The sequence below is a fragment of the Prionailurus viverrinus genome, chromosome A1, assembly GCF_022837055.1.
Source record: "Prionailurus viverrinus isolate Anna chromosome A1, UM_Priviv_1.0, whole genome shotgun sequence".
Taxonomy (NCBI): Eukaryota; Metazoa; Chordata; class Mammalia; order Carnivora; family Felidae; genus Prionailurus; species Prionailurus viverrinus.
This window is the reverse complement of record NC_062561.1, coordinates 107,503,034-107,523,525: the sequence shown is the minus strand read 5'-3', so window position 1 is coordinate 107,523,525 and position 20,492 is coordinate 107,503,034. Positions and strand designations below refer to the sequence as shown.

At 36.2% G+C, this 20,492-nt stretch overlaps 1 protein-coding gene across 1 annotated transcript in view; it reads right to left on the bottom strand.

The window, feature by feature from the left end:
* Positions 1–20,492, bottom strand: part of ADAMTS19 (ADAM metallopeptidase with thrombospondin type 1 motif 19) — a 245,646-nt gene that overhangs the window by 38,790 nt on the left and 186,364 nt on the right. Inside the window, exons 17-18 of the mRNA XM_047868192.1 lie at positions 11,110–11,267; positions 6,938–7,091 (exon numbers count right to left, since the gene is read on the bottom strand). Coding sequence (XP_047724148.1) covers positions 6,938–7,091; positions 11,110–11,267 — 312 coding nt within the window. The remainder of the gene's footprint in view (positions 1–6,937; positions 7,092–11,109; positions 11,268–20,492) is intronic.

The following is a 20,492-nucleotide window of genomic DNA, read 5'->3' as shown; positions in this document are numbered from 1 at the left end:
TTACTATTATCTGGCCCCTACTAAATGAACAGTGAATTCTCTAAAAGAAGAAAGCACTCATCAATGGACCACTTAGCAATACTGACTCCACATTCAGTATTGGTAAAGGAATCAATGAGTGCTATATAAGCATGTAAGTCAAGACCAAAGTACTTTCTGTGCTAAGAGGTTCATCTCAAGACTACTTCCGAAAATGGTGAAAAGTCATTGGCAAACCACATGACTGTGGGGGACAGTTACCCATGGCAATTTCAGTCAATGAATTATAACGTAGGTATCAAAATTCAAGTTGATAAAGAGTTTACATTAATATAAAATGTTCTTATTAAAGAAACTGGAATACAAAACTGTGTTAAATAATATTCAAGTAAAATAATGCAGAGAACAAAAAATATATTTTGGTGCATTTTCTTCAACTAATAACATTTACTGTGGTGCATGCAATGTGCCTTTAAGATGGAAAGATGGAAACAAACTGTACCAGTGCAAAGGTATGGGTATTCTATTCGGAGACGTCTCCTCAACTTGGACCCGGAGGCTTGGATCCTCCTCAGAATCTGTTCACGCACAAGGAAAGCTGTGTCTGAAGGATCTCATGATACAAGGCCAACAATGAGAGTTGTCAGCTGGTAGGGCTTGGACTATGTGAAGAATGTGGTATTTGACCTACTTTGTTCCCTTCAAATTGTATCTCTTTAGACTTCCTAAAAGCATGTTTAACTATTTATTTATTTCAAAAGGGATTATGGAATTCTGGAGTCCTTATTCTAGGTTTTATATCATTAATTCATCCACTAGCTCAAAATAAACTCTAGAGTAATGCAGTTATTGTATCCAATATTTGGAATGCTAATTCCACATACCCCCTCAGATATTAAGAAATGATACACCTCTAATGCCTCTGAACTCCAAGAGCACTTAAAACAGGTCTTTTATGTCAAAAAGAACTTGATCCAGTAAACCTTACATCTGAGGTGCCAAAATAAATTTAAAACAGTCCTTCAAAGAGTTTTTAGATGTTTTAGAACACCAACGCAAAGTAAACATTTATTTCCCAAATACATTTTAAGCTGTTTGAAAATAAAAGGACCCCATTTTAGTGGCCAATGCAAAAATATAAAATGATACACCTTTTCAAAATTTTCTAGAATTATCATTAGAATGGGAAAAGACGAGGGGCGCCTGGGTGGCTCAGTCAGTTGGGCTTACGACTTTGGCCCAGGTCATGATCTCAGTTAGCGGGTTTGAGCCCCATGTCAGGCTCTGTGCTGACAAGTCAGAGCCTGGAGCCTGTTTCAGATCCTGTCTCTCTCTCTCTCTCTCTCTCTCTCTCTCTCTCTCTCTCTTTCTCTCTGCCCCTCCCCCACTCACACTAGGTCTCCATCTCTCTCTCAAAAAATGAATAAACATTAAAAAAAATAAAGAATTTGAAAAGATGATGTCAAAAAGCATACATGTTACTGTGTTGGAAATTTTTTCTTGAGATCATCAACATCCATTTGATATTTAAAAATATTCCTTCTAAAGGCTTTTTATATCTTGTAATAACTAGTATTAATAAAACTATATTGCACGGTGAATTAACTTTAATTTGGGTTTTCAGTCTAAAACAGTTTTGAGACGCTGACATGAAAGATCATTACAATAAAAATTTAGCTACCTGATAGTAGGGACCTTTTAAAAATTTATTTTTCCCCCTTATTGCTGGCAATCTAACGCCTTACAACAGAATCCAAAAAATAACATGTCAAACATTGAAATTTTATACAGCTCTGTGATATTTTATTTGCTCTTGCTTAATATAGTCCTGTGAAGTAAAATAGTGCTATTATTCGCCTTTGCTGTTGAAGATAAATTTTGCATGAATCTGTTTCCAATGTTCTGTGCTTTGAACTGACTCTCCTTTAATTCATGAATATGCTGAAAGATTACAGAGCTCTTTCTGGCTATAAAATGGACAATACGAAGTTCGAAAAGATACGATTCCTGAAATCCTGTCCATCCACTTTATTTATGAACTGAAAAGGAAAATAATACCAAAAGCCCAGAAATATCTTGGCATTGAAAGTAATATGTACCCTATTAACATAGAGATAATTGAAAACTGTTGAATGAACACAGTGGAACAGATCTGAGAGAGAAGGTCTGTGCGAGCGCAAATCATATAAAGACTGGGTATAATTAGGACTTATTTTACAAAATAAAAACAGAAACATATCTAATTTCTCATTGAACAGATTCAGTAAAACATCTCTTTGAATCAAAACAAAACTTATATGATCTCTAAGGGACCTGACCTATTTTGTGAAAAGAAATGACATTAAGCCTTTTGAGCTGCTCTTGAAGAAAATATGATGTGAGGAAGAGAGAAGATTTGAGTTTAGGAGTCCTGGATTCTAACTTGAACTCTACTCCCACAGGGCATGTGGCCTTGGGAAGTCCCTTAATCGCTACACATTTAAATTTTCTCATATTGATAATTAAGAAGTTATGTTTAAGAATATCTAGACGTAGCAAATCTCTATTCCTTAAGGTTTGGCAATTGGCAAAACCCAATCTAGATTGTAATGAATGTGATTTTGGGAAAAAAAAATTTAACCACCCCTCCCCCATAAATTTGTTTATTCAAAATGAGGATTGACAAATTCTGTATGTTTACTTCTAATGTAGCTCCTTTTTGACTGCAATTGCAGAAGAAAGAAAAAAAAAATGAGGAAAACGAAATTTACTGGGCAAACATTTTTCTGTTTAGAGTTTCAAATACAAACAGATTTTAATGAATGCCTTTCAGGGGTCTAACAAGAACTATCAACCCTGTCATCACTCTACTGCCCTGCAGCTCACCATTGGATGGGGGCGGGTCTTCCTTTTATCTGAGTTGTATTAAAGAGAAAATTCTAATTGTACAGATTTTCATTTCAAATGTATTTGTTTCTAATTTTGCTTCTGGTTTTTATTTGGATAGACGATATAAAGCAGAACCCCCTAATTGTAATGGGCCCTGGCATCACTAAAGAATGGGTGGAACAGAGGAACAGGACTTTGCGTGTTTATGGGACCACTAGCAAGAGAAGACGGGGGGCAGAGGATCCCAAGTCACTTGGCGATAATGGGGTCCCTGGAGAAACATGGTCAATGAAAACTTCACTGTGGCAAGGATGACTGATAGCATTTTTTATAATTGCTAGAGAAATTTGACATCCTTTCCCTGTAATTACTCTATATCCTCAGGAGCAAAGTATGTCCTGTGTCTTCTCCTTCTCTTGTCCCCCATGTTGCCTTTGCTCTGGCTACCTGAGAGGGCCAGGTGTACTAGCAGTTGGCTGGGAACTCAAAGGCTCTGAGCTCTCTGGCAGGAATCCTCTTCCCTATCCTCTGTACCTCTACATGTTCTTGCCACCTTTTCCCCCTCTCTCCTGAGGGTACTGTTTGTTGTACTTCCAGCGGGGTGGCCATTTTCTTACTTAGGTCCCACACCTTTGGATGGAGAGGTGGCATGGCTGTCCAAGCTCTTCACTGCTATGACCAGACCATCTTCCCTTTCTTCTTTTTAAACCTACACCTTTGGATCAGACTCTGTGACACATTTTCCTTGCTGCTGCATCAACTCCTAGGTCACTCCCTCTCTCTAAGATTTTATCTTCTAGGTGATCGTGATATTTGCTAACACTGCCCTTGGCACTATTTTTGTGTTTACAGTATTCATTTGAATGGATCCCTACCCAGAGATCTTGCCTTTCACTTTACTCAAGCCACCAATTTTCCTCATTTTGTTATTACCAAAACGATAACCCCTCCATAACCTAACCTCTATTTTCTGTCACCATCTCCTGTACTTCCAGTCCTTCTCCTTGAGTACCCCAAGTCTAAAAGTTCTTTAGCCCCACTGAGCTGTGGCGTCTGTCAGTCCTACCACCTTTCTACTGTCTTTCAATCCTCTCATACCTTTACCTTGTTCCTTATACAACTAAATTCCACGGTCAACCATTTTCAACTCCTTGCATTCAACCTTGGGACCATGTTCTCTCATTTTACTATACTCACCTGGCAATTTCCAAACTTACTCACAAGTGTATCTAAATGCTGTACACAGCTGGAGGGCAACATATTATTATGATGACTGGAGTCAAACTAAATTCATGACCATTAACTTCAAGTGAACCATGAAAGCTATTGAAAAATCAAAATACACGGACCCAATTCATTCATTCTCTCATTGTCTTAAGTGACCATTTCACATCACTCTTCAAAATTCTAATATCTTCTGTTCCACCTTCATGCTCAGCAAGATGCTCTTTAAGGATAAGTTCGTGACACCTGTTGCTGCTCAGATACTGTCCTTTCTCCTGTTATGAGGGATGTGCTGTCCATATTTCTAGGTAGTCAACTACTCCCTCTATCCAATCTTGCCTACTCAAGGATATCACAACAGCAATTTTTTTTTTTGCTCTCTCCTTTGCATCACTAGTTTTTTGTCCTATTCTAGAAAATGCACATTGGCAAACAATCATATATAGGCTCCCTTATTAAAAACAACAACAAACTCTTTGACTCATAGTCCCCTCCAGCTATTGCCACATTTCTGTTTTCTTCTTTCAGCAAGATTTCCTGACTTACTTTGAGTCTTTTCTCCACTCTATTTAATCCACTCTATTTAATCTTTTGACTCAACTACTTCATTAAAATTATTTTTGTCAGGATCATCATTGGACTCTACGTTTCAAATATAATAAATATATTTAAATCAAATAAATATATTTGAAAATATAATAATAAATATATTTAAATAAATACATCTGAAAATATAATAAATATATTTGAATATAATAGTCAACTTTCAGTCTACAGTATTTTTGACCTGTTAGTTTTTGATAGAGTTGATCATTCTATCCCTCTTATAACACTTTCTCACTTACTTTACATGAAAGCACTCTCTTCTGCCTGCTTCTTCTCCTATGATGGTGGTTACTCATTTTAACCTGCTTTGCCGCTTCCTTCTCTCTCTGAAGTCTAAAGAGTAGAGGGCCCCAAGACTCAATCCTTTAGTAGCGTCTCTCTCTCTTCACTCACTCCTTAGGTGACTTGAGCCTCAGCATTTTAGAATACCTACCATATATTTTCTATCTCTAGTCTGATCTTCTCTCCCGGCCACCCAACTTACATATCTTACTTGATGTCACACTTAGATGTCCCATAGGGATCTCACACTTTTGTTGGAAATCAAACTCTTTCTTAATCCTGCTATTGCACAGGCTTTCCTAGGTAAGTTGATGGTGACTTTGTCCTTCCAGTTGCTTGGTCAAAGCCATCACAGTCATCCTTGACATCTTTCTTTCTCTCACAGTCCACATCTAGCCTTTCAACAGATTCTATTGATTCTACTTTAAAAAATATACAGAACCTGACCACTTCCTCCTATGTCTACTGCTACCACTGTGGCCAAACTATTATCATCTCTTTCTTAGATTATTGCAATAACTTTCTGGTTGATCTACTTCTCCTCTTTTCTTTTATTCCATCTAGTCTCAACTCAGACATAGAAAAACCTTTTTAAAACATAAACCAGAATAAGCCACTTCTCTATTCAAATCCTCTAATGGCACATAACATCACTCAGTAAAGGAGAACCATGCTAGCATTCTTGCTATTCCTGGAGCATTCCAGCTCTACTCCCACCTCAGAACCTTTGCCTGGAACCCATTCCCACGGGACACCCCACCAGACACCCTCTTGTGCCCATCCATAGTCACTACAGATTTTTAAATCAGTGTGGTCTCCTCACTGAGGCCTTGTCAGACTATTTTCTGCACTTACCCCCTCCCAACTCCCAACCTGTATTTATTTTTCTCTCTTGCTTAATTTTCATCGAGAGTATTCTTCACATTTTGAAACTGTATTACTTCTTCGTATTGTATATTTTCCTTTTCCTTTTCCCCCAAACCTTCTCCCCCACATGCTAGTCTGGTTTGTACCTTTGCCTGCTCCTGCCGCAGCACACTTAGGCTATGTATATCAACAGTTTCTTTGCCTAGAAAACAAAACTGATATTCCACTTCTCTATATTTTGGTATAATTGAATATAATGTTTCCTTTTAGCCTTCAAAAGAAGCTCTTACTAAAGAACTATAGAAAATGTGTTATGAGGTACAAAGCACAACGGAAATACTATGCTGCTCATGACCTGAGATCTTGCCTTGGCCTAACTGGCTCTGAGAGTGACAATCTGTTGAATCTCTGGGAATCAAGGATCTCATTAGTAGGATTAAGAGATTTGCTAGGCTCACATTTTAGGCCGAGGTAATTTTGGGCTTTTGCCTCCTTAAGCTCTACTATGAAAAAATAATTTAAAACCTGTGAGTGAAGTTTCGAGATACATCCATATTTTATAGAAAATAGTGACATATACTTTTGAAAAATCGGAAGAAAGCAGTGGGGGGAATGAAATGATGTCCTCCACGTGCTCCGTCTAGTCACCCTAAGTATGCAGGTGGCAAAGAAGCAAGCTTGAGGCTGCTCCTTCACAGCACCCTTATATTTATTGCAGGTCTACAATTCTTGTGGGTAGAGGTACTCCAGAATTTGAAGCTGTTAAGATTCTAAAAAATTAAAAAGTAAATACAGAAAGTAACTATAAAAGCATGAAGCATGATGGAACAGCTTGTGTGGGGTCTAGGGCAACCCTGCAAGCAAATGCATTAATATTTACGCAAAGCAATGCAATGAATCACTGTAAATGGCCTTTTTTCAAATCACGTCCAATTTTGCCACAAAAGAGTTCGGCTTTTAGGGGCCAAATGTGTCACAAAAAACTTTCAGGTTCCACTCCTTTATGGAGCTCTGAATTTCAGAGAAGGGTTTGCAGAGCTGTCTTAATTCTCAGTGAGTAATCAGAAAACAACTACAGTTTTGGTAAGATAAATATTGGAAAAACCTTCACCTCCTCCACACGTGGCATCACAATCTTCCCAGCCTGTGTGCGTCCACATGAAAAGGGGTTCGGGTGCTTTTGAGCTCTGATTCTCTGGAAGAGGGTCCGACGGGATAGTATATTCATAGTGAAGACCATAATTTTGGTCTTGAAATAGCAGCACCTGTAATATATAAGAGTGATCAAGGCAGATGGGTTAAAGGAGAGCACAGACAATGTGAAGTCTAATACCAAGGATACTGATATCTTAAAACACTTATTACATGCTCTTTTTACATGCAGAATTGTGACATTATTACTGAAATCATCGAAGTGTCATACTTCTGAAAAGACTGGTGCTACACATTTACCTCTGAGCTAAAGACAACATGAAAAATGGCCCACTTAATGAGGTCAGAGATACCAGATCATTTTTTTAAAATCTATGAATGGACTAGGCAATTTCCCAAATTATGATACATGTAGAAGATGAAGTTAGTGGAGGGGACAGGGCTATCTGTCCTACCTAACTTCAAGAGATAAGCCATAATCTAATGTCAAACGTAGACCTTCCACTCATATAAAACAGAAAGATGGACAGAAAGTCCCTGTGTCACTGGTAGAGGAAGAGGATAGACGACTTTGGGAATCACTTCACCCCAGAAGGGATAGAGAACGTCTAAATTAACCAGAGAACAACAATATTTTTCCATGTTGCTTAAAGTTAACTTCCAATTTTGGCAAGATTACTGATTTTCCATTTGCAGCAAAGATCATTTCATTTGAAAAGAAATTTATGTTAAAATGAACTCTTTAATAAATATTAACTTAATAATAGTACAGTTAGGTACACATATGTAAACAGTGCAACAAACCAAGAAAAGTGCATGAGGATAACTGCACACTGGGCCACACTGGACTAGCACATAAGCAGAGACCATGTCTGTTTTGCTCCTCCCTGGTGCCCAGTGCCAAGATTAGAAGGACATCATCTTGGGCAATCATGTCTATTTTAAATGAAAGAGGGGTGCCTGGGTGGTTGAGTAGGTTAAGCCTCTGACTCTTGATCTCAGCTTGGGTCATGATCTCATGGTTTGTGAGATTGAGCCCCACATCGGGTTCTATGCTGACTGTGTGGATCCTGCTTGGGATTCTCTGTCTCTCCCTCTCTCTCTCTCTGCCTCTCCCTCCATCTCTCTAAGTAAGTAAATAAATAAACTTAAAAAAATAGAAACTTAAAAAAATAAAATAAAATAAAATAAAATAAATGAAAGAAAAATGCCTGAAGTATATTCATTTTAAATGAAAGAATGAATGAGAATATATGTTCCTTTAGAAGTACATTTACACAAAATATGTCAACTGCATGGAACATATTACTTCTTTGAATCTGAGAATCTATACAATGCAATATCATGCATAAATCATTATCTAAAATTTATATTTTGTTAAATTATTAAAGAACTTTGTTGGATATTAAACCTCTATCAAGGGAGTTGTAATGACAGGTAATTTACAGTTAACACTCAATGGGAAAAAAAATTACATGAGCCCAGGGTTAATTTTCTTTGCTTTTTTCCCCTCAATATTCTGCTCAATATATCAACAGAAATGCTAAGATATATTTTAATATGTGGATCTGGGAACTAACATACTGGAATTATAAATCAGTTGTATCAATAATAAAAATAATAGTTTTTAAATTCACGTACACATAATGTACTGGGATACTCATTCTAAGTACATCACAGTGTTGATTTTGGCATTAAATATCGCATTTGATGTTGCCAGTTATAAGTGACTTGGGGCTAAATGAGTTAAGAGAGAGAGAGAGATAGAGATTGACTTATCTTGTTTATGGACATAACCAGACTATTACATAGTTTTTAAAGGGATAAAAGGAACATAAATTACAGCTATTTGCCAACTTCTTTAATTTAATGAAAACATGTCTCTTTTTCCTTAAAAAACTACCTTTTCATTGATAGAACTTTAGATTGTCCTTGAATATCTAATGCCATTTAAAATAAAGACATTGGCTACAAAATCATTAGCTCGCTCTTAAACCATCTGAGTTTGGCAGTGTATCTCTGCGAGAAGGAAAGTGTGACCGCGTTACAGTTGAGGGGCACATTTTGAAGCATGGCAGCAGAAGGTATTGCCTTTCAAAATTCAGTACCGGCTTTCAATCTGTAATAGTCATTAAAGAAAAATATCTTAGAAGTGCAGTTTCCCTTGGATTACTGAATAAATCCAGGTCACATAGATGCCTTCTTTTAGACATAGTTCACTGACTTTAATTATGCTTCATGCTTCCAGGAAAAACCTTGGTAATTACCAGGCAGATTAAGGATTCTGCAGCAAGGAAACTCCTCTGCCCAACACTGAGATCTCACAGACCGTTTTAAGATTTTGAATTAGAGACTTAATAGAGAGCACCGGTCTTGTTCCATAAAAAATGTAGGTTACATTCATATAAGGCAGGTTACCCGGTGGCATTTTCTGCAACCCAGGCATTAAAAATTGGTTTGTTGTTGATAATGTTGTTATTATAAGTGACCCAATCATGGAAAGAGCCAGATATTGGTCATACAGTGTTTGGTTAAGTCACTTTTTTTTTCTTTCTCCAGATGGCATAGGGCACAGAGTGGAGTTTCCAATTCAAATTAAATAACAGGATCCAAAGAAACTGTGAGGAGATGAAGAACATAATGATTGAAAGTATATGCATACTTATGATCCCATGCTGTCTGGTGTGAAGAACTTACATCTAAGCTTTATATCAGGAGAGACTGATTAACACCTGGTTTATTCACAGCTGAATGACTTACAGTGAGACGCTGTGCCCGTTACTTAACCTATTTCATACTAAGTTTATTTTTTAATCTGTGAAATGGAACAGTAATAATACATATCACTCAGGGTTACTGTAAGGATTAAATGCTTTAATGAATGCGAAGCCCTTTGGAACAGTGTCTGACTCAGGGCTTAGTGAGTGGTATGTATGATCGTTACTATTAAGATCTGGAGCAGAAGGTCCCCATGCATCTCACTTGGCTCCCTTCCTTCCTGTTGGTAAGGTCTATGATTTCAGTTCCATGAAACACTGTTATCTGAAATGTCACTGGACCAGCAGCAGTGACATCATCTGGGAGCTGGTCAGAAACACAGAGCTCATGTCCCACCCCAGATGAAACGAATCAGAATGGGCATTTGAACAAGAACCCCAGGTGATCTGCAGGAACATTAAAGCAGAAAAAGCAAACGGGCTGATATGTGATTTGAACCTCTGGCTCCTAGACCAGCAACACAGATGTCTCCAATTGAAGACAAATTCAAAACTTGAATTGTGTGCCGATATTAAGTAATGTGGCACACTACACTCCAAATAAACAGTCAGTTGATCGTGTTTTAGAGTTGTTTTTATGTGTGGACTTAAGGAGGTGTTGAAGTGTCTGAATTTCAGACTTTGCCACTAAGATGGAGAACGTGCCAGCTGTGCAGTGAGTGCTTGGCTACCGAGCCATTACCAGTGACTGCAAAGATCAAGGTCAAAAGGGGCATGTGAACCGGCCACCAGCTGGGACACAGAGCCCCAGCATTCTGCTCCCTTCACTTCATACTCGGTCCTGCCTCATACTGAGTCTTTTACTACATGGTAGTAAGAAACACTCAAATTTTCCTAATTCTCTACAGGAATCAATTCACCTATAAGAGAACAGAAGAGGGTGATTGAAAGCACTGTTAGACATGTTTACCAAATCTTTTCCCAGGGAGGATATCATTTTATCAAAGGCATTTTATACAGATTCAGAAAATGCCCATTCCATCGATGCTTGAAATGCTATGATTGGCCACACTATAACACTGTCTTTACAGACATCCACTCTGGTTAGCGATTCATTAAGATGCTGTTAGTAAAATTCCTCTTAGAAAAAATAGGCTCCTTTTTGCCTGATGATTTGCTTCTACTTTGAGTCTGTGAATTCCCTAAAACATCTTGTTCTTCCCCCAGTAATTTCTGGCTTTGACATCGTGATTTAGAATACATTAAAATGAAAACCTAAAAACCCACCTCTTAGATAATTTTGAATGTCTACCTGACAATTCAACCTTGGAAAAAAGATTAGACAAGGTACATTGGGAAAGCCCTTTGCCATAGGAATCTGATTATGCAATGTCATCAGTTCGTCCCCTCATACCAGGAGGTGCAGAGGTGATGTGGTAGGACCTTTGGCGGAGATCTTCTCCCAGAGGCCTCGTCTTACATAATGAACAGTAGTGCCCGCTAAGTTGAATGCTCCCGAGTGTTCAATCTTCCAGTCACTATTAATAGACTGCTTTCCAGTGTCTCGTAGAGCTATAAAGAGGTTCAAAAATATTGTGACAGTTGAACATGTCCTTATTTTGTTTCAAATGATTTTTTTTAACTGAAACTTCCAGACTCTTCCACATAATTGAATTCTCTAAGAGACATTTATATGAAGGTTAATTGAAGGCTTTTATGTCATAGTTCTATGAGAATGTTTTGATAAGGTAAGCCAATAAATCTTCCTAAATATTGTTTAAGCTAATCTTCATGGATTGAATATTTGACCATCTCCAAGTTTTTTATATTATAAATAATGCTCAGATAAATGTACCGTACAATGTGTATATCTGAATATTTGCCTCAGACAGAATCCCAGATTTGGAATTACAGACCCAAATACGTTAAACATTTAAAGACTGTGAGAAATATTTTTAAATTGATTTTCACAAATGTTGCATCAATTTAGGCTTCTGTAACAGTGACCAAGAGTACCCAGCTTCAAATACCTCACGGAAGCACCTTTTTCTTGTATAATATTTCATCATGACTGAACAGTTATCAGCTATCAGCTATAAAGTAGGAAATGCTCAAAACTTCTGGAACCTCCCCAAATTAACAATTATAAATATGTTATCTGGCTTTATTGAACTTCTAATCTAACTGGAATACGCTGAAACTCGTGTGGGAAGAATGAAGAAAACCTGTCTGAAAGATATCATTTCCTGAGGATGTTAACCAGGGGAAAAGAGAAACAGAGAAAGAACATTCCAGACCGAGAGAGCTACACATGGGAAGGCCTTAAAGGTCACAGCTTGGTGAGAATCAGGGAGCAAGTATGCAGGACACCAGATGCGCTGAAGGGGATCATAGGAGGAGGCTGGAGAGGTAAGGAATCGCCAGACCTTACAGGCCTTGTTCATGTTTTAAGGGTTTTTTTCCTAAGAAAAAATACAAAGCTATAAAAGTTTGTGAACAACGTTGTATAGAAATGGACCGATATGGAGCAAATTTGGATGGGGAAGACAGTATATAACATTAACACAGTAGCCCAACTGAAAGTAATGGTAGCTTGGATTCAGGTATTGGAGAAAAATACCAAGAGGCATTTTGGAGTGAAACTGATAATATGTGATGATGACTTGGCTGTCGTGGGTGATAGGAAGTATGAGGTATGATGCAACACTTTTAGGATGAGAAAACAGGTGAGTTATGACAACAAATAATGAGATGGGAAAGACAAGCAAAAGAACACGTGTGAGGAGAAATACCAGGAGTTAAATTATGAACAAGGTAGATTTTTAAAAAATCTCTTGTTTAGTTGCTATTGGGGTTAAAGGTATTTTTCATTTGCTTATGAGGCATTTGCATTTGCATTTAAAATTTTTAATTAACAAAATAAATTATTAATTCTCTATTAAGGCTTTTCTGGTCCACTGAGGGATTTTTCTGGTGCTAATATTTCCACTTTATAAGCGATGTATCAACAAAATTTTTGAAATTTTACCTTATCAATATTAATTTCTACCAAATAATAAGATTATTATGTACTATCCATAAAGTACATTTTAGATAAATCTGAAAACATATACGCTTAATATTTTATGAAAAATATGTAAGTATTCACTTTTACCTTGAATTTTAAATTTGAGAGGGAAATAATGGTGACAGAAAACTCTTACCACTTTGCAAATACCTATTACCATCTACAAATGGATATACTTCAGATAATGCTAAACTGATTTAAAAAATGATTTTGCCTAAAAGATAAAATATTTCCTTATATTTCTCTAAAATCTATTAAATATTTTAAGAAATCTTTTTGGCCTAGATTGGTAACTGTGGTCCATATAATTCCATATTGTTCCTGTATTTCAACATACACTCAGGACATAATTATAAAGAAACATTTCCTGAAAATCTCTAATAAAAATGCCTTTAGGGGCGCCTGGGTGGCGCAGTCGGTTAAGCGTCTGACTTCAGCCAGGTCATGATCTCGCGGTCCGTGAGTTCGAGCCCCGCGTCAGGCTCTGGGCTGATGGCTCGGAGCCTGGAGCCTGTTTCTGATTCTGTGTCTCCCTCTCTCTCTGCCCCTCGCCCGTTCATGCTCTGTCTCTCTCTGTCCCAAAAATAAAAATAAAACGTTGAAAAAAAAATTAAAAAAAAAATGCCTTTAAAAACCTTACGGGGGTGGCTATAGTATAATGTTTAGACTCAACTGACATTTCTGGAATTCTGCATTCCCCTCAAAATGGAACACACAGGTACCTGAAAATCCACATAATTTATAAGCTTAATAGCAACCTCATATGAAGAATTAACACTCTGTGTATGTGATGTTTCTTATTTTATGTTTTTGTTTTTAATTCATTAGCTTTAAAATGGGTTTTTAGAAAACCTGTTTCTGGTCATACCTTAAAAAATGGAAGTGTACTAACTCCCCCACTTTAAACAATGAGAAAACTAAAAATATATGAAACAACTGTTTTCAGACACTGGACAATGTCAGGAGAGAACTGAGGTCCCTAAGAGAAGGAGAACAAATGAGATCTCTAAAACTGTTTGACTTTCTGCCTGAAGATTTTTACTAGACCAAACCACAGGGAAGGGGAACTCAAGAAAAGCACAGATAAAAACGGCTTCAGTGAGATGACGACACAGAGAATGGAGTTCAAATTGGCTAAGGCATCTGGAATCTGTTTTATGGAGTACTGGAGAAGAGGGAGCTACACAGAGTCAAGCTCCAAAAATCTGCTGAGGTGTTCCTTTGAGCCTGTGGCTAAATACCAAGGTGTAAATAAGTGTGGTGAGATTCCTCAAGGCTGGGAAAAAGCAACTACATAGGGCCTGGAAACTATACAGCTCCTGGATCTCATGTAGGGTTGGAAGACATACGAGTTCTATTCATTCAGAGTGGGTAGATCTTACTGAACACACAGAGACTTCAGTGGAGCACTTAGAAAATGTGCACTTTAGAAATAAGGCTGGACTAGTCCCAGAATAAAGGCCACTCTGGACCCACCCTAACAAAGCCTTTACAAAAGCTACAAGAAGTTAAGCTGATGTGAAATTAAATTGAGTGGGCAGCAAAATAAAACTCAACACTCAATAAAAAACAACAGCCATTCGGAACTGTCACATTAACAGTGTCCAGCATCCAACCAAAAAATTACTAGATATGTGAAGGAGTCAGAAAATGTGACCCAGAATCAGGGGGAAAAATCCGTTAATAAAATGAGACCCAGAAATCAGAGAGATGATGAAACCAGCAGACCAAGACTTAAAAAAAAACCCCAACTATTATATATGTTCAGTATGCACAAGAATTTAAAGAAAAATCTGTAATATTAAAGAGAAAAATGGAAACTTTAAGAACATAAGCAAATCAAATTTCTCACAATAGAAACACAAAATCTCTGAAACAATAAATTCACTAAATGGGCTTAAGAGCAGATTAGACATTGAAAAATAATCCAGTACACTTGAAGAGCAGCTGATAGATTAGAAACTAATTGGAATTCAAAGAGAAAAATAAAGGGTGAAAAAATGAAGAGACTCACAGGAAATGTGATAAACTCACATTGGTATAAATGGCATCCCAGAGAATAGGTTGTAGGCAGAAAAATTATTTGAAGACATAATGCACCAATTTTTTCCATATTTGATGAACACCATAAATTTACTGTACTATTCAGTACAAGGGAACCCAAGCATGATAAGCACAAAGAAAACCATACCAAGGCATATCATAATCAAACTGCTGGAATCCAATGATGTGAAGAATAATCTTAAAAATGGCCAGAGAGGAAAAAGGCACATTATATATAAGGAAAAAGGATTACAAACTTTCTGGATATACTATCAGAACTAATACAAGCCAGAAGACAATGAAACATTACCTTGAAAGTGAAAGAAGAAAATAAAAAAAAAAAAAAAGGAAAACCAAACAAAATATAGAATTCTATATCCAGTGAAAATATCCTTCAGAAAGGAAAAAAAAATACACTCTCAGAAAAACAAAATTTGATAATTTTTCTGCCAGCAGAGTTGCTCTGCAAGAAATGAAAAAGCACAGGGGTGCCCGGGTGGCTCAGTCGGGTTAGCATCTGACTCTTGATTTCAGGTCATGATCTTACGGTTCATGAGATCAAGCCCTGCATCGGGCTCTGCTCTGTCAGTGCAGGGCCTGCTTGGGATTCTCTGTCTGTCTCTGTCTCAAAGTAAATAAATAAACATTAAGAAAAAAAAATGTAAAAGGACAGATGTTCTTCAAGTGGAAAGGACATGGTTCCAGGTGGAAATGGGTGTCTATGTGAATGCCTGAAGAATGTTGGCACCAGTAAATGCATAAAAATACTTAAGTAAGCTTTTTCGTTAATCAGTTCTTTATAGGATGATTGGCTTTAAGGCAAAAATGATTACATCTGTTTTAGTGATTAAAGCATATGTAGAAATAAAGTGATTAGATGGAATGTAGGAATAAAATGCATAATAGCAAAAAGGAGGAGAAGCAGGTAAAGGGAAGCACACTGTTTTAAGGAACTAAATGTAAAATGGTATAATATAATTTGAAAAGAGAGTGTAAGAAGTTAAAAAATGCATTTTGTAAATCCTAAAGTGACCACTAAAGATATAAAACAAGAGTTATATGTAGCTAATAAGCAAATAAAAGAGAGTAAGTGTAAGGCTAAAAAATAGAAGACAGAGAAATAGGGAAAAAGGAATAAGAAGGCATGGAAAACACAGAAAATAATTCACTATGCCCATAATTATATTATATTTAAATGCATTAAGGATATTGGTGAAAAGAGAGAGACTGTCAGGCTAGAGGGGAAAAGAAGACCCCACTCTATTCAGTTCAGAAAAATAGGTAGATTAAAACTAAATGGATAGGGAAACTTAAGCATGACACACTAATCATAAAAAAAGATATACTGACTATATTAACACCAGACAGCATGGACTTCAGGGATTTCCAGAGATAAAAAAGGGATTTTTTAAAATGTCATTTAAGGGGCACCTGGGTGGCTCAGTTGGTTAAGCGTCCGACTTCAGCTCAGGTCACGATCTCGTCATCTGTGAGTTTGAGTCCCGCGTCTGGCTCTGGGCTGATGGTTCAGAGCCTGGAGCCTGCTTCCGATTCTGTGTCTCCCTCTCTCTCTGCCCCTCCCCCGTTCATGCTCTGTCTCTCTCTGTCTCAAAAATAAATAAACGTTAAAAAAGTTTTTTTAAATGTCATTTAAATTTAACTTACTTCAAATGCAAAATTCTAAATGCCATTAAAAATATATTAAGGAAACGATACAATCCTAAGTGTACAACAGAAAGAGCATCAAAATGCATGAAGCTGGGAGCCTGGGTGGCTCAGTCAGTTAAGCGTCTGACTTCAGCACGGGTCATGATCTCACAATCCATGAGTTCGAGCCCCATGTCAGGCTCTGTGCTGGCGCTCAGAGCCTGGAGCCTGCTTCAGGTTCTGTGTCTCCCTCTCTCTCTGTCCCTCCCTGCTCATTCTCTGTCTCTCTCTGTCTAAAAAATAAATAAAAACATTTAAAAATTTTTTTTAAAAAATGCATGAAGCAAGGGGCACCAGATTATCTCAGTCACTAGACCGTGAGACTCTTGATCTTGGGGTTGTAAGTTCGAGCCCCATGTTGTGTATAGGGATTACTTAAAAATAAAAAAAAAATCTTAAAAAAATGCATGAAGCAAAACTGACATAACTGAATGGAGATACAGACAAATCCACAATTTCAGTCAGAGATTTCAATAGTTCTCTTTTCCTAATTTATAAAGCAAAAAGAAAATAAACAAGAATATAGAAAATATAAACCAAATGGAGCTAAGTGATGCTTAGAGAAGAGTCAGCAACTGCAGAATATAATGGTTTAAAGTATAAATGGAACATTAACCAACATAGGCCATGGGTCATTGAAACAAGTCTCAACTGAAATGAAACTCAATGTATTTTCTTACCACACAGATTTAAACTAGAAACCAGTAACAAAATATCTATTAAAAAACTTACAAATATTTGGAAATTAAATCGTACATTTACAAATAACCCATGGGTCAGTCAAATCAGAAAATTACAATGGTAATTTGAAAGTATTTTTAACTAAAATTACAGTATCTATAAATTGTGATATGAAGCTAAAGCAGTGTTTAGATAGATAAACTGTCATAACAGCAAAGAAGAAAGGAGTGAAATCAATTATCTGAGTTTCCACCTTAAAATATACAAGAAAGAGCAACAACAAAGGCAATCAATGACACCAAAACTTGGTTATTTTAAAAGATCAAACAAAGACACTGCATTACAATAGGAAAATATGACAAAAAAAAAAGCTTTAGGACAATAAATTTGAGAAGGTAAAGAAATGGGTTAATTCTTTGTAGACACCAATTACCAAATCTGACTCAAGAAAAAAACCACCTGGATATATATATATATGGTACACACACATACACTGAAGAAATTAAGTTGGGCTTTAAAAACCTTTCCACAAAGAAAATACCAACATTCAAACATTTAAGAAAAAATACTACCAATTTTAAACAAAATAGAAAATAGAAGAGGAGGGGCTCCTTCCTAAAAATAATTTTTCCTGAGATAGATAACAAATATAGGGGCACCTGGGTGGCTCAGTCGGTGAAGTGTCTGATTTGGGCTTGGGTCATGATCTTGCTGTTTTGAATTCAAGCCCTGCATCTGGCTCTGTGTTGAGAGCTTGGGGCTCTGAGCCTGGAGCCTGCTTCAGATTCTGTCTCACTCTCTGTCCCTTCCCCACTCTAGCTCTCTCTCTCTCTCTCTCTCTCAAAATGAATAAAGAAAATTAAAAAAAAAAAAAGGTAATGTGGAAATACCTGTATTTCATTGTTACCTTCATAAGTAACACATTGATTAAGAATATTTATTTGTATTTAGGGTCACCTGGGTGGCTCAGACAGTTAGAATCCCACTTTGACTCAGGTCATGATCTCCAGGTTCATGAGTTCACCTTGGGCTCTGTGCTAATGGTTCAGAGCCTGGAAGCTGCTTTGGATTCTGTGTCTCCCTCTTTCTCTGCCCTTCCCTCACTCGTGCTCTGTCTCTCTCAAAAACAAACATTTAAAGAAAGGATTTATTTGTAACTATTAGTCAGGAAAATTACATTTTTATATATTTTAGAGCCAAGTGTTTTTAGAAAAAGTAAGTTTTTGCAAATTTTTATCTGACACTATGGCTTGCCTTTTAATTTTCTTAATGGTGTCTTTCAAAGAGCAACAGTTTTACTCTTGGCGAAATCAAACACATTCATTTTTGGGTGAAAGGGTTGGTATTTTTGTACATCTATTGTAAAGAAATCCTTGTGAAGCACAATGTCTTAAAGGTTTTCTCTTATGTTTTTTGCTAGAAGCTTTAGAATTTCAGCTTTTTTGTTTAGATCTCCAATCCATTTTGACTTAATTTTTATGTATGATAAGAGGTAGGGGCTAAAGTTCATTTTTTTTGGTCCTCATATAAATACCCAGTTATTCCAGCATTATTTGTTTAAAGAATATCTTTCTCTTCTGTGCTGCCTCAGCACTATGTTTAGAAGTCAGTTCATGCCCACATTTGTGCTTAATTTCACTATGAAGATAAATTTTCCCAGTTTTCTTTGTCAATTTTTGCTTAAAAGCTTTCAAGCTATATTCCTGGGTTCATATAATTATAAAATTATATTATTTAATGATGACTTAAATGCTTAGATAATTATTCTGTGACTTCTTTCACCTCAGACAATGCATTTTCCTTTAAAGTGAGTTCTGACTTATATTACTATGGCTCTATTAGTATTTTTTTGGTTTTTATTTTTCCTAGTATAGTTTTCCATTCTTTGATTTTCAATTTTTGTGAATCTTAGATGAATACCATATACCTGAATTATTTTCAAAATCCAGTCTGACAATTTTTGTCTTTTAACTAGAGATTTTAGTTTTTAAATGCATACTAAGACTGCTAGTATGTTTTGTTTTATTTACACTATCTTATTTTGTGCTTTCTTTTTTCATTTTTTCTGTATATTTCTATTATTTTTCTTCTATCTTGTATTCTACTGATTGAATTTTTAAAATTTAATTTTGAAAATTGTACTTGGCTATTTGAATATGTGTTTAGTCCACTTTTGCTTATTTTTAATATTTTTAATTTTTTAATGAAATATTTTTTAAATATTTTAATATTATAAATTTTTAATATTTTAAACTTTATTATTTAAAATTTTAATATTTATATATTTTTTGTTTTAAAAATATGTTTAATATTTTAAAATATTTTTATTTTAATATTTTAAAAATATTTTTAATATTTTAAAACAATTAACTATAAGAGTTTTATATTTTCTGTATATGATGCAAATGTATATCTGATTCTGCTCTCCCTTATTTTTACTGTTTATTTATGTTCACTGCTCATAATATTTATTTCCTTTTGTGTTTTCTGAACATTTCTTTACTACAAAATTATATTTGTTGAACCTTATAAAATTCCTTTGAGGCCTGGTTTGAAGGTGCATTACTTCAAAAAGGATTTGCCTTTGCATATGCCAGCCACCTTGGTAACTTCCTTAAAATAAATGTCTTGGAGTTTTGTACTTCATAGTTGGGTAAAATGGTGCTATGAATCCAGAGGAGCATTTTCTTTGGGTTACGAACCCTCAGGGAGGTTGATTTTCTACTTCCACCTAGTATCAAAATTAATACCGACACATTTCCTGATCTTTGATGGAGCAAATCCATTTCTTTGTCTCCTTCACGCTGAGCTTGCAGTCCTTTGGGGTCCTGCTTTATTTAGGTGTCTCCTGTTAGAGCCTCTACTTTATAGAGCCTCATGCTTTGTTTTCTGTCCACCGTGTATCCTGGTGCTCAAAATCTAAACTGGTCACCAGGATTAAGCTTAAGTGGGATTTCGGTCAGCCTAATACTTGGCTTCCTGTTCTTTGTTTTTGGCACGTGAAGGCTCCTTAATTTCTTTCCATTTTAGAGGTAAGTTTAAAAAAAGTGTTCTTTTTTTCCTCCTTTTGTAATTTGCTCAACAGTTTAAAGTGTTTTTAGTGAAAAGTTTTTCCATAGTGGTTTGCAGGCAAAACTGCAGGCAAGGTAAATGGACCCATATGACCTTTTTTATTCGACTTTTAAAAATCATAAGCTACAGTGATTTTTGTAAAGATATAACATATGGTCGATCTGAACTACTCTCCATTTTGGACTTCCTGATTAATTATTAACAAAACTGAGCCATGATGTTCAGAA